This window comes from Grampus griseus, assembly GCF_964374135.1.
Source record: "Grampus griseus genome assembly, chromosome: 9".
Lineage (NCBI taxonomy): Eukaryota > Metazoa > Chordata > Mammalia > Artiodactyla > Delphinidae > Grampus > Grampus griseus.
The window spans coordinates 7,797,116-7,812,914 of NC_139003.1; the positions used below are offsets into that span (position 1 = coordinate 7,797,116).

A 15,799-nucleotide genomic window follows, 5' to 3' on the forward strand; every position below is an offset into this window, starting at 1 on the left:
AATGTACTAAGAGAGAGATTTTTCAAAGGTAATTTAATTATATGCAGTCTTCACCTGAGATGCTACTCCATTCCAGATAGTGTGATTACACGGTATAATGATTTCTGGTTAATAACTAGATATTTTCTAACCAGAGACAGTCAGGTGAGTCTTGAATGCATGGGGTAAGAACTCGGTCACTTAGTACTTAGTTCTTCTCTAAAAGAGGCAAAAATGAGGAAAAAAAGAGGTGATTCATCATTGTGTAAAGACTAGAAAACACAGCAAAAAGATAAGAAAATAAATGCTGGTGTTTTCATCCCCCACCCAGAATAATGACAGTTAATATTTTGAGGTGTTTCCTTTTTTTTAAAATAAATTTATTTAGTTTTGGCTGCGTTGGGTCTTCATTGCTGCGCGCAGGCTAACTCTAGTTGCAGCGAGCGGGGGCTACCTTTTGTTGCGGTGTGCGGGCTTCTCATTGCGGTGGCTTCTCTTGTTGCACAGCACAGGCTCTAGGTGTGCGGGCTTCAGTAGTTGTGGCACACGGGCTCAGTAGTTGTGGCGCACAGGCTTAGTTGCTCCCCAGCATGTGGGAAGTTCCTGGACCAGGGCTTGAACCCGTGTCTCCTGCATTGGCAGGCGGATTCTTCACCACTGCGCCACCAGGGAAGCCCCTGATGTGTTTTCTTACAGTTTGCTTTCCTCGTGTGTGTGTGTCTGATTTTGTACAGACATATAATCAGGCTGTGTGTAGTATGTATGTTGGGACCTGTTTCACTGAGTCAGCAAAATATTGTGAACAGTTTTCCATATTCACAAGCACAGAACTATTCTAGCCAAAGAAGACCCGCAAAGGACTTTCAGGAGCTCACGCTTTGGCAGGTGGCTGTGGCCGCGCTTTCTAGAGGCTGAGTTCTTTGGCTGTAGCCTCCCTGGAGGTGTGGTCATAGGAGCTGCTATTATGGGAGGTGAGACCCCGACCGGAGGGAGCACCCGGCTGCAGGCCTCAGAGGGAAGACCCCCGTCCGGGAACGAGCTTGCCTTAGTGCAGATGAAGCTTTCCTGGATTCCTCTCAACCAGCACCACCTTCATCCTCCCCAAGTCAAGAGGATACTTGTCTTGACTTAGAAGGATGCCCACAAATACTTTCCAACTATGACATGCAGTTTTTAATTTTAATATTTTGGGGTAAAGCCACTAATTGAATCAAATGTAAACTCATCCTGCTAAACAGATATTCAGAGAATATTTAGGGATCTTCTGTGTAAACAGTTTGAAATAATGTCGGTGGAAGCTCACGAGCTTCCTTTGACTTTATCTTGAACACTGGCAAAGCTGAAGGGTACGTACCCTTGCCTTTCAATTCGTGAATACTGCCCCAGAGGTTGTGTACGAGCCACGGTGCTTAACCTAACTCTCCAAAAATAAGGGGCTCATGATTTTCTTTAAATTGGCACTTATGCAGTGGAATCTCTCAGGCATTAGTGCTTACTTGATTGCATTCAGACACCACTTTGGCAAGGGAATGACGGCACTAAATTAGCATCAAGCACAATGAATGGTAATTGCAAGACTGTCATTTCTACAAGTGCAAAATTAATGTGTTCTGCAAACCCATTGCACTGTGCGCCACGGGAAAATCATGGAGCCGCGCTGTCCCAAGCGGAAGAACGCACTGCAACAGCGGCGGCAACGTGCTGCGGATTATTCAGCAAAGGTGCTCCTTTCCACCTTTGTTGTTGTCTCACGCTCATTCTTCGAGCCCTGCCTGACCTAATTTCTATGCTCATGTTATAGCACCGCCAGACAGTAGCCTGGATGCACAGAGAATGTTATGGAACAATTCCTCCTTCTTTGTGGCACCTTGTGTGAACAATGCCAGCCTAAACAACCCTCCAGGTATTCATGAGAGTATGAATAGGCTACTTATGTAAAGCTTCTTATAGAGAGATGCACCAGCCATTTACAGAGAACTTTACCCAAATGCTATACATTCATTAGAAAGAGAAGAGTGATTTACGCGCATTTCAATTGTAGCGTAAGAAGACTGCCAGCCCTGTCTCTCCCCATCTCTCCCGTTTACAGGTGGGACAGGAAGCCACAGGCCAGTCGAATGAATTTCTTCCGGTCATGCAAGATCACAGGGTCTACCCCGAATGACAACAAGCATAGGCACCAGGCTCTTGGAGTCAGCTGACTGGCTCTGCAGAATTTATTAGGGATTAATCATTCGAGACTGAAATAATGCAGTAATAACAGACCTATTACATGTGGTATCTCAGTATTCCTGTGGTTTCGTGGAGGCTGAGAACCTCCCACAGAGGCGTCCTATAGAAGAGGGATACTAAAGATAATGACAATAACTGGCCAGAGGGCTTTCTTGTGAGTCCAGCTTGAATCCAATCTCTTAGCAGCTGGGGGAGGGGGTGGGCATTAAGCCCACTGGGCGGCACAGGTAGATTCACTGCAGTGATCTACAGGTCCAAGATAATGTGCTGACCCTCTGACTCCCCTGAGTGGGAGGGTCAGGCCCGAGTCCTCTTTCAGTGGCCGCTTACTTTGTCACTCACCATTAAGGCATGATACGGTTATTTGACTTGTAATGTTCCAGCCAGTGAAAAGTTTGCTGGAATTTGGGGGAAACTCTGCACCACACTCAAAGATTCTCTCATCTTAATGAACAACAAAGATTAGGGAGTGGTTTAGGAGACTTCCTACCTAAGGTGGGAGAAGAATTCCAAATACCTTACCCTCAGAATGAAGTATGCCTGGGTACAGCTGAAAAACCATTCAATAGATGATCTGGACTTCAAAGATGTCTAAAAATGGCTTTGGAAACTGGCTTGACTTACCTTTGTTGCAAAATGTTCCATCGTACGCTGTGTTGGAGCAATCGCAGGAATACCCGTGGTATTTCTCTATGCATTTGCCTCCATTCTCACAGTTCGCCCCGTAGCTGGTGCAGTGGCCCGAGCACCCGGATTTGAACCCGGATGTGACCTTTGCTCTTTCTTCCAGGTCCAGTGTCACCCCATTCATCCTCAGGGAGCGGATGCAGCCCAGAAAGCCCTGCTGGCCCCCGGCACCACCTGGGAAGACAGAAGGCATGGAGCTCAGATAGAATAACCTCTGCTGTGGCTTCTGTTTCATTCATCATTCCTGGGACCACTGTGGTGGGAGATGAGACTGCCAAGTGCAGGGGGCATGCTCACTGTCAAGTTGGTCCTGCCTAATAGAAGAGCTTGCAGCTTTCTCCCCTTAGGCTATAATGCTGATTAAAAGAGACTGTCTTCTGCGAAGCAATACATTTGCTACAGTACTAAAATGTTTGGAGACACACACAGATTACGTAAGCTGTTTTGGAAGTTTAATCTGGTTTCCTATAGAAAAGAAGTGTACAGAACTCTCTAAGTTCTTTGGTTTTTAATCTCATGGCATTCAGTTCCATAGCATTATCTATTGGAAGAGATATAAAAAGGCAGAGGGACATGAATATATTAGCATAGTTAACAGGTCAATTAGCCGGACGAAGTAGATCCATTTGGAATGTAATTGTAAGTCCCGGTTCTTGTCTCAAGAAATGCTTTGCTTTGAAATTCATGTTAAGGGTTCCCAGGGCTTCTTGTCTGGGGTGGTTGGAAATTGGAATTGAGAATTTTACACGTAAGTCAGCTACACCACATTTATTACCAGGTCAGTTCAGATTTTATTGCTTTTGTCTAAATGCCATTGCAAGACACATAACACACAAAACAAATTCACTGTAATTTTCTCAGTACGTTATGGAGTTAGAGGTTCATGAGCATGAAAATATTAAAATATTCCTAATAAATTTCAAAGAACGGTTCATTGGAGAATTATATCACAGGTGGATTGTACCTATAATAACCTTAGCTATGATTTTTTTAAGCAGCTGGTACGAAAGGAGGAACTCAAGTTTATAAATATGCCTGTATTTTAGACTAACAGCTTTTCTAGAAATTAAATAAAATGATAGTAGTTAAAATTATTCAAAGAAATCTGATGGGGATTTAGAAAAAAGATGTGGTTAATAAAGTGAAAGTTACTGTTTATTGAGGGCTATGTAGTAGGTACTCTACTAAGCATCTTACATATGATATTCACCTGATTCTCACAACAACCTGGCGAGGTAGGCATTGTTACCTTAACCCCATTGTACAGATAAGGAAACTGAGGCTTAGAGAAATTAAGTCGTGTACTCAAGGCCTCATAGCTCCGAAGTGCCAAAGCGGTGTCAGAACTGTCTTATTCTCGAGCCTGTGGTCTTAAACTCTGTTCTGTGTTGATCGTCTAATGCAGAAGAACTTCACGGTCTGGGGCGCCACAGACGTGCATGTTTCTGACGTGAAGATCTGAACGTCTTTAAAAATGGCATGGTCAATAGGACTGGCAGACTCTGGGCGAGGCTGCACACTGGAGGTTGATTCTGATCACTTTCTCCAGTGTCTTGAGAAGAAGTGTGCCATCTAGCGACTCATCAGACAGGGCTGGTGGATCAAAGGCTTTAGCTGCAGAGACGGATTAGCCTTTGCTTATGCCTGTGAATCCTCAGCCGTGAAATAGCAAATGACTTGCACTATCATCTTTATAAACCCAAGCCTTGCGGTTCTCTCATTGGGCAGTGCATAGATTTGAGTGATGATCCTCCAGGGATTGTTATTTTTTAATAAAATGTTTAAATAGAAGAGGATTAATTGAAGGGATCCCAATGCCCCTTTTGATTAATGGTATGGGAGAGTAGACGGCAAAAGAAATGATTAGAAACAACCACTTTGAAGGATTTCCCATTTTGCAATCTGCTCACCAGCACCGCTGCACCTCTGGGCCAAGGGGAATTTGGCCCTTTGCTATGATCTGGAAGAATTTCAATCCAGTAGTCACTCTTTGTGTGTTGAAATTTCAATTTGGCGTCTATCGTTTTAGCAGCTATGGCTTTTATTCTTGCAATAAGGCTTTCCAAAGGGCCTTTTCGTTCAATAAATGCCTAGCCATTTAAATTTTCATCACTAGTCAATTAAGACAATTATATCCTATCAAAATATGCTGACATTTTTAAATCGTTGTTTTTAGATGTGTGCCTCTCCTTTCCCCTGGTTGCAAATGTAATAGTTTTTCATTGTGGAAACCATAAACACACTGATAAGCAAAATGAAAAAGAGAATCTGTAATGCTACTCAGATAGAATGACTTTCACTTTCAGCAAATAGCCTTTTCTACTTTTATCTATGAACATACATATGTATAAAAAGTAAAAAAAAAAGCGGGGTATAGGCATTGTTTTGAAATTTGCTTTTTTCACTTAATATATCATAAAACATTTTTCCCAGCAATAAATATTCAACTAGAACATCTTGCTTAACATCTGCATAGCAGCCCACCCTGTGATGCACTGTAACTTACTTTGTCATTCCACTACCATTGGACTTTTTAAAGTTTTTTATTTAATTTTACTTTTTTACTAAGTAAATTAAAAAAATTTTTTATTTAACATCTTTATTGCAGTATAATTGCTTTACAATGTTGTGTTAGTTTCTGCTGTATAACGAAGTGAATCAGCTATATGTATACATATATCCCCATAGCCCTTCCCTCTTGCGTCCCCCTCCCACCCTCCCTATCCCATACCACTGGACTTTGAAGCTTATTCCAATTCCCATTTTATATGATACTATAATAAATATCCTTGTAAAAACCTTGACATACTTGTCCAGTTTTTCCTTAGAATTAATTCTTAGAAGTGTAATTGCCAGGTACAAGGGCATAAACATTTTAAAGTCCTTTGTAATATAATTTCCTCTCAGAAGACTTTATCAATTTGTATCTCAGCAATAGGGTACAAGATTCCTGCCTTCTCCACACCAATTCTAATACTAGGCAGGACACTTTTGAATTTATAGGCTAGAGGGGGAAAAAAAAAAGAGTTCATTCTTTTAATTTGCATTGCTTCGAATACTGTGGGTTGAATAATTTTTATGTTTTCCTCACTCTTAGTTTTTGTTTCTTCATGACCTTTGCTTTTTTGGGAGAAACAGAATATATATTTCTTACTGATTGGTAGCAATATTTGGGTCTTTAATTTTTTGTTATAAATTCAGCAACTAGATCCTTCCAGTTTGTGTTTGTTAACTTGTATGTAATGTTTATGTAGTCACATGCATCTACCTTATTTTTATGATTTCTGCCTTTGATATTAGGCTTATAAATACCTTCTCTAATCCAAAATAATATAATTATTCAACTATATTTTCTTCTAGAACTTTTATGATTTTACCTCGTTTAACATTTCATTCTTTAATCTATCTGGAATGTATTTTAATTCGGAAATAATGGACATTTAAGGGTGTCAGCAATGGTTGAGAGTCTGAGGAGATTTTTTAAAAAAGACTCTTTAAGTATATGTTAATATGACCAAAAAAATGGAGATTTAGAAAGCATCAATTGGCAGAGAAAGTACATCTAGGTTAGGTCATATTTTAATTACATCATTTAGGTAAACATTTAGCTATATGTATATATGCTTCATTATGTACCTACACAGGCTTCATTCAGGAAGGGGATTTAGGGGCAGGTTTTTCTGTCTCCCTGCCTCTCTGATTCTTTCTGGTCTTGTTCTTTCTGAGCTTCTACACCTGCCAGTCTTTCTTCCTGCCTTTGTGTTTGTGTATCTTTCCCTATCAGGACTATTGACTGTTTTTGTTAGTTCTGTGGCTTTCATCAAATCGTTGCATCTTTCTCAGCATCAGTTTTTCTTACACATAAAAGGAGGCTGAACTAGAAGTCTCTGGTCCTTCCAGCTCTAAATTACTCTGGTCCATGATGTACAATCTCTCCCCCTGGGCTTATGTGTCCCCCTCTCTCCATTTCAGCAAATTACTGTCAATTTCTGCTAAATTTCTTCTTGCTTCCTTTTTCCCCTTTGCACTGCTGCCTGACCATTTTTTTCCTCCTCCTTCCCTTAACTGAACATAACGTATGACTATAGTCTAATTTATATTTGTTGCCTTCATTAAATAAACTTTTATACTCCTTCTTCTTAATTTACAAAGAAGGTAAGTGGAATGCCATTTGTCTCTATATAAAGGAAAACTAAATAACTTACACTCTTTTTTAAACATGGTCCCTGATTTATTAAATGGGTCAGTGAGCTGGACAGTACTTTTACTGATCTAGTCAATATGAAGAAAAATCTTTGGTCCTGAAAATGGCCATTATATATTATGCAAAGGATGTTAATGTACTAGAACCAGTGATAATTATTTGAGTTCAAGTTATGTGCTCTATAGAAATCTTTCCTGGTGACAAATGTCATAAGTTTAAATTGTAGGTCTGCGAGCAAAAAGGCTACTTAACCTTTGTTAATTAGAAAATCAACACATTGTCACTGGAGAGAGCCCCCTGCCATGCAAGAGCCTCACACACATTAGTTAGACCTGTGATAATTACCCAAGGTGAGACGTGGGTTTAATTTGTAAATCATTTTTCATGTGAAATGCTATTCAAGTATTGCAATTAGAGATTAATTATGAAAATGTTGTAACTATCCATAATGAATAATACAACCATCAAAAGCACAGAAGATTGGGGCAAAATAATCAGGTATTAAACAAACAGGGCGGAAATAACGATCAGGAGGAATTCTAAAAAGCACTGTCCTCACACTAGGAGCTTAACTGTTTTCTAAGGAGCTAATTTGGGCTCCAGGGCACCTGTGCCCAGAGAGACCAGCCATTCATTTGCCATAGAGAGGAATCGCACCAAAGCTCCCACACGAGGAATCTAATTTATCCATTCAATAAGTATTTATTTCACAGCAACTATAAGCTAGCCTTGTCTAGATGTTAAGAAGGCACTAGGAAGCAAAACACACAAAAGTCTTTGCGCTTGCAGAGCCTATCTTCTTGCCGAGGGAGAGGGAAATTTAACAATAAACTCAATAAGTAAGTTAAGTATATCGCCTGTTAGAAGTCAGTCTGGGTTAAGTGGGAGTGGGGTGGGGGAGATTCCCATTTTATATAGAGTCCTTAAGACAGACCCCACTGAGAAACTGACAGAAAGAGTATCCGGGTGCACGGCCCTGGGAAGACAAAGAGGTAAGGGAGGCACTGCCCTGCAGGTGAGGGCAGGGGGTGAGACGGGGAGCTGCTCTGAGATGCTAAGAGAAGCAAAGGCGCCAGGTCACGTGTGTAAGGCACTGGGAAAGGCGTTCCTAAGAAGGTGGAGGAGACATACTTCTCGCTCTCAGGTTAATACAAATGTAATCACAAATAACCACACTGTGGTTCAAGGTAGAGTCTGACGTAGGAGAGGCGGGAAACAGAGGTGTGGAGAGCATGAACTGTCGTCACAAAACTCGACTTCTGGGTGTTGGCTCTGCTGCTCACTGCTTGATCTTCCCAGCTCCTCTTTGGGCCTCAGTCTCATGTATGAAACTGGCGTAAAAATATGCACCTTGCAGGGTCATATTCATAACAAGTGACAATACCCCCCTCTGTACTAATGCTCAGTTAATGGGAGCCGTTTATTATTATTACCATTATTCAGTATAAACAAAATTCTACAGAAGCACAGAGTTGGAAATTAAATATGGCTAAGATGAGTATACACGAATCTGACACCAGAGGTATCGTGAGTGTTATGAAATGCACTGTGTCACCCCAAAGTTCACGTGTTGAAGCGCCAATCCCCAATGTGACTATATTTGGAGATAGTACCTTTACAGAGGTACTTAAGATTAAATGAGGTCACAGGGGTGGGTCCCTAATATGAGCGTGTCCTTTGAAAGGAGAGGAAGAGATGCCAGGGACGCATGCACACAGAAAAACAGCCGTGTGAGAAGGCACAGGTCCGTAAGCCGAGGAGAGAGGCCTCGGGAGAAACCAACCCTGCCAGCACCTTGATCTTGGTCTTCCAGCCACTGGAATTGTAAGCAATAGATCTTTGTTGTTTAAACTACCCAGTCTGTGGTATTTTGTCAGGGCAGCTTGAGCAGACTAATACAGTGAGTAAAGGGTTAACTTCAGGCTTGGGCTGGTCCAGGCCTGCCTGAGAGAATGACCTTGGAGTCCTCCTTCTAACTGCATTGCTTCCTTGGCAGGTTCAGGATCGCGATGGCCGTTTTCCTTCGCTTGTCTGCCGTGGGGGACCGCACCTGGATTGCGAGAGCGGCAAGCTGGCATACAGCGCTCCACACGTGACTGGCTGCCACAAAAGACTGACAGGAAATACAGCTGTGATTTCTGTGTCCAGGTGACCCACCTAGACCCCGTCTCTTCTCCATGGCAGTCAGACCTGGCCCGTGTAGGTCAGGGGGCCAAAGCAGCGACGTGCTCGGACAGGCTGGGCCCCCATCGGCAGCTTGGCCGATGCTGCACCCACTGTGTCTCCTGTTTTACATGTTACCATTGTCTCTGAGGTCTTTATTGTCAACCTGAACATGGAAAAAACCCAGTAGTGTCAGTACAGGTGTGTAGAGTAAAAACCCAGTTATCTGGTTAAGCTGAGGACCTCAGATCGGCCCAGATTCTTTCGTAGTGGAGAGAGTTCAAGGATGTGGCTTACATTACTCAGTGCAGAGCTGCGTGATTGACAAGTATTGACCAGGGATGCCTCTGTCAGCTGGATATTGGAGGGCATATATGAAAAAGTTTATCCATACTCAGAGAGTGGGGCTTTGGAGGGTTGTTTTTTCAGATAATGCTCATGAGTTCTCATTCATAACATCATTCAATAGGATGGATTTTTTTCAAGTTCATTATCACTGCATGAATTTCTTATATCCTCTGAGTAGAGGACATGCAGAATATGTGAATCCAAAGTATTTAAACTAGAAGAAAACTTCAAAATAGAGATGGAGAAAATAACTGGGTTTCTGATAGCAGAAAGCACTCATACGTGTCTGAATGTGAATTGCTCCATGATGAGGATGGTACTGGGAGGTCTCAATTCATTCCAGAGGCTACGGTGGGAGGGTAAGCATGCTACAATATTAGCTATTTCAAAAGCTAATATTAACTGAATGCTAGCTGTTCCAGGTACTGTTTCAAAATTTACATTTTTAACTCTCAGAGAGAAATATTATTATCACCCCCATTTTACAGGTAAGGAAACTGAGACCAAGAGAGTTGACTCGTCCAGTGTTACATGGGTCGTAAGAGGCCGTAATTCACCCCCCAGGCTTTCTGGCTGTTAAGCCTGCACTCTTGCCATGCCGGAGCTGCCTCCTGACTTTTGGGCTTGCATCGTAGGAGCCTCTTCTCTGACTCTGCTGTGCTGAGGTACGGAACATGCTGACAGAATGATTACCATCTGAGATGAGTCATTCACCACTTGGCACAGTGCCGTCCCAAGATGGCTGAAGCTGAAAGGGGAATGCCATGCTTACAGTTCAGTCAGGAATGTGGACATATGGACACCCAAACTGGTCTCTAGGCCGCAAACAGGAGACGCTTCTTTGATGCTGTCCTTGAAGTTGTATTTTTTCTTGGTGCAAAAGCTTAATACTGCATCTCTAAAACCAGAGCAGTGATGAGCCTTGGCCCCTAGATGGTGGGAGGTTGGTTATCTCCCCACACTTGGTCTGACAGCACTATTTCCGAGGACGGCCACTCTGCAATGGGTCGTACGGTTCCAAGTCCCTCACAGAAGTGGCGGCTGACAGAGAGCACAGTGGTAAACCTCCAGATCCCAGCCAGGTCCAAGTTTTAAATTAATAATTGTTACTTTGGGAAACTTCAATGCAAAGCCACATTTCAAATACATCAGCTTACAAGGCTGCCTAAATATTTCTCTTGCAAATACTTGTATGTTACTGCTCGTACGATGCATCCTGCCGGAGAGTTCTGCTCATCTTTGGAGCAAAATTACCATCTGCTTTCTGCTGACCTTAACATATCCCATGTTCTTTCTCTTTCTCTCTCTCTCTCTCTCTCACACACACACACACACATGCACACACACAAGCACTCATGCACATACATGCATGCACAGACCAGGAACCTGACCAGGTTGAGCCACCTGTCCCTGTCCCTGTCCCTGTCTCTGTCTCTGTCTCTCTGTCTTTATTATTTGCCTTTAAAAGCCTTTATTTTTTAAACAACTGTATCCACTCCCTTTTCACCCACAGCCAAGAATCAGAGCTGTGACCTCGCTCTCTTATTCTCAGACTCGGAACAAGTGTTTAAAGATTTCAGTCCCGGGTCAAGGCCAGATCTACGGGTCTGGGAGGGATCAGCGCAGCTCTGCTCACTAACCTCCCAGGCGGCAGGAGCTTCCCAAGACAGGAGGGTGGAAGAAAAAGAGGTGAGGGTTGGGATGGAGAGGGAGGGGAGCCAGAGGCCGAGGACACAACCGTGGGAGGTGCTGAGGTCAGGGTTGCAAGGAGGGTGTGCTTACGAGTGTTAAATGATACCGGAGGCCAAGCAAAAGGAGAAAACGGGAAAAGCCTACTCGATTTGGTTATTTTTGAGACAGCCCTGTCAACGTGGTAATGAGATGCTTCTTAGCGAGGGAACGGGTAGTGAGAGTACGGATTCAGGAGGTGAAGATCCAGCACTGGTTTAAGAAGCAGCCACAGCAGACGGGGAGAGAGGGAGGCCTTCTGAAGCACGCAGCACACGTACTACTGCTGTAACACAAATTTGCTATTTTAAGTGTTTTGATAAATGTATTGGTTTCTTTTGTAATTCTGTATCTTTTATTCATAGAAAACATTACTCTGAGAAGAGAGACATAGACTACCAAACTGGCCCCCCAAAGGTTAGAACTGCTGCATTATAATGAAGTTAAGCAATATTAAAGGAAAAGAAGGACATGTTCAGGAGCAAGAGTGTAACTTATGTCTAACGTCTCAGCAGGAACACTGCCTGTAAAAGACAATGGACTAATGTCCTCACAGTGTTGATTAAAATAGGGAACCAGTAAAGGTATTCGCAGGCATGTGAGGTCTAGGAAGGACTCACCTACGAAGTTTTAGAAAAAATTGCTCTTGAGTAAAAACGAGAATAAATCCAAGAGTAGATAAGATGTGGGAAAGAAGAGTAAGTGAGAAGAAAAACAGCAAATATTAATGTTTTCTCATAAGCAGTTAAAGTAAGTATATTCATAAGATTCTGCAGCTAAAACCACAGATGATGTCAACACGGCAAGTAGTGAGGTGGGGAAGGAGGTCAGAGGGTTCTTGGTCTCTTATTCAGGAGAACAGAGATATCGATTTGTTTTTGTGGATGACAGAGAAAAAAGCATAAGTATGAGTCTTAAGAAGTTAGGGATAGCTGCCAGAGGAATGCAAGTAGAATGTAAAACTTTTAAATCAGCAGAATAATATTCAGTTTAACCAACGGAAAGTAGGCTGAGGGGTGGGTGAGCAAACAGAGAACAAAGTAAATTGGAGATGCAGGGTAAGATGGCAGAAGACATACCCTGATATGACAGTAGTCACAACAAATGAATAAAAAGACAGAGATTCTCAAATTAAATTTTTAAAAGATTCAGCATTATACTATCTAAGACACACATTTAAATAAAAGGATTCCAACACCTGCATAAAAACACCAGGCGAATATTAACAACAAGAAGAACTGCATAGTAGTTTTAAGAGCAGAAATAAAATTGTGTGATGAAAAACATCAGAAGGAATAAACATGGAAATTACATACTTGTATAAGGAACAATAAATCAAGAAGATTATGAACACATCTAACTAACAAAATAGCCTCAGAGAATACAGAGCTACCAGTGACAGAACTATTGACAGAACTAGATAATCAACCAGTAAAGTTTGAGGTTTACACTCAGAATCTGATCAGACAAACAGTACTTAGAGAAATTAAGTATGCACATACCCTGTGACTCAGTAGAAATTAAGTATGCATATATTCTATGACTCCTGCACACACACAGACACATGTGAGTGCACATGAGAAAACCTCATACAGGTAATAGGGGGATAGGCACAAATATATTTGACGAATAGTCATCTGTGGTAGCAAAGAGTTTGGGGAAACTTAGGTATGCATCACTAGGGGATGGAATAAATAAAGCATGGATATACCCATAATGGAACACTATACACATGGTATTCGCAGAGCTACACAAATACATCTTAAAACATAAGGGGCGTCCCTGGTTGGCGCGGTGGTTGAGAGTCCGCCTGCCAATACAGGGGACACGGGTTCGTGCCCCGGTCCGGGAAGATCCCACATGCCGCGGAGTGGCTGGGCCCGTGAGCCATGGCCACTGAGCCTGCGCGTCCGGAGCCTGTGGTCCGCAACGGGAGAGGCCACAACAGTGAGAGGCCTGTGTACCGCAAACAAAACAAAACAAAAAAACCCATAAGGCTGGGGGCTTCCCTGGTGGCGCAGTGGTTGAGAATCTGCCTGCCAATGCAGAGGACATGGGTTTGATCCCTGGTCCGGGAAGATCCCACATGCCGCAGAGCAACTAAGCCCACACGCCACAACTACTGAGCCTGTGCTCTAGAGCCCGTGAGCCACACCTACTGAGCCCGCGTGCCACAACTACTGAAGCCCGCGCACCTAGGGCCGTGCTCCGCAACAAGAGAAGCCACCGCAATGAGAAGCACTGCACCGCAATGAAGAGTAGACCCCGCTCGCTGCAACTAGAGGAAGCCCGCGCACAGCAAGAAGATCCAACACAGCCAAAATAAATAAATAAAATAAATGAACTAAAAAAAAAACAACATAAGACTGAGTGAAAGAGAAAGAAACAGAATGAGATTTGTAGTACAATACCACTTATACAAATAATGACACTGGAAAGGCAATACTATGAATCTTCCATAACATGCACATATTTTGAATATGTAGAGGGTGGGGCTAGAAGGTTATACATAAAACACAGTTGAGTGGGTGCCAGCGATGGGGAGAGCAGAATTGGGAATGGTGAAAAAGATGTGAAATAACAGAGTGAAATTAAAACGAATGGGGAACACTGCCAGTTTGTGACAACAGGACCACGATATGAAGAGTGTGAGTCCCACAGAATCCCACACCAGCGGACCTTGAGAACGATGCAGATGAAAGAAAAGAGGATAAAATGCAGCATTTGGCAGGAAACAACTCTGTTTAAGCCAGTAACAGTGGATGGCTTTTCTCTCACTTTCTTAGTGTTTCACAGGAGGGACTGCGGGGCTGTGAGTACTGGTTCCTTCCTCAATATTGTGTCACTGATACTAATTTTATTACAATCTTTTTCTGTGTGACAGTTGCCATTTATTATCATGAAGCTTAGTCCAGTGCTTACTGAAAGAATAAAAAGTCCATATGAGAAATTATTTGATGTCTTTTTTTTTTTTTGCGGTACGCAGGCCTCTCACTGCTGTGGCCTCTCCCGTTGCGGAGCACAGGCTCCGGACGCGCAGGCTCAGCGGCCATGGCTCCCGGGCCCAGCCGCTCCGCGGCATGTGGGATCTTCCCGGACCGGGGCACGAACCCGCATCCCCTGCATCGGCAGGTGGACTCTCAACCACTGCGCCACCAGGGAAACCCTTATAAGTCTATTTTTGAAACTGTTTTTCCATACTGGTTTCAAAATTGGTGCCTTTACATTAAAATGTCTTCTCTGAATTGGCCCACGCCAACTGTCATGAGAAAACTGGAATAAAAGACCTCAGAATCCCTGAAGCTTTTATTCTTGTGGCACATGAGCTGTTTTTCCACAGAAGGTGAACAATAGGTTTGGCTCTTTTCTTAGGTTCAAAATCTCTCTCGGTGGTAAAGCATTTGACTGCATATCTCTGTAAGTTTCTAAACATGTAATCTCTGCGTTAGAAAATAAGCTCAGCACCTATGGAAGTAGGTAGTGAACAGTCTACCTTTTGGAGGTTCAAAGGAAGTTAAAAGTACATTGTTAGTTTGATTATGTTGGGAGCGTATGTAAGAAAGGTAAAAATTGTGTCTATCATAACTTACTTCACATGTTAAAACTCTAATTGTAAAATAGACAGCTGGGATTGCAAAAGTTCATGCGTTCTGACCTCTAAAAGGTAAAGGGCAGGAAAGCATATGGTGACACTTAGTGGAGAAGGACCATCCTTCACCTGTGAGGTTGGCAGGGAAGGGATAGTTCTACTGAGAAGAGAGTGGATGCCTCATATGTGGTTTCACGGCAGAGCCTCGTGAAAGGCGGTCGTGCTAAGAAAAGAATAAATGTGCTAGCGATCCTTGAGGGGAACAGCTGTGAGGGAGCAGCATTCCATGGAGAAGCTTCTGTATTTTACTTGCATTTTTGCTTTGTAGATAGTTTGCTGATGTCATCTAGTGATTTTTTAAGACTAGATTTCATCTAGCACATCTTTTTACTTGATTATTTTATGGCAGTGGTTCCTAATTATGACATCACTCCCTATCTCTGTTTAGGAGAGAACCAGGAGACCAGTTACAAGGGTCGGGCCAGAAACTCTTTGCATTAGGGTCCCAGCTAGCATCTCAGCCACTGCCAAACAGGCAAGACCTCAGTTTGAGAGACGGAGACTGAAAACTATATTTAGGGCCTAGAATGATCTGAGATGCTATGTTTCATCATATGAATTTCTCTGCGACTCTTTTTTTAGGCTTCAGTCATGCTTGATTTCAGTCTTGGTATCTAATGAAAAAAATATTTCCAAAGATGGTAATATGACTGTTAACTCAGAGAAGTAACAGAAATATAATTCACTTATTCATTCATCTTATTGCTCACTCAGCAAATCCACTGGGCAACCACTGCAGCGATATTCTAAATCTCTCCTGTCATGTAGCTTACCTTCTAGGGGAAGGGCACAAAGATAAATGAAAACAT

At 42.6% G+C, this 15,799-nt stretch overlaps 1 protein-coding gene across 1 annotated transcript in view; it reads right to left on the reverse strand.

Moving 5' to 3' along the window:
- The window catches only part of CNTNAP2 (contactin associated protein 2), a gene marked incomplete at both ends in the record, with an annotated part of 2,009,686 nt that overhangs the window by 202,342 nt on the left and 1,791,545 nt on the right, over positions 1–15,799 (reverse strand). Inside the window, one exon of the mRNA XM_082661728.1 lies at positions 2,836–3,072. Coding sequence (XP_082517854.1) covers positions 2,836–3,072 — 237 coding nt within the window. The remainder of the gene's footprint in view (positions 1–2,835; positions 3,073–15,799) is intronic.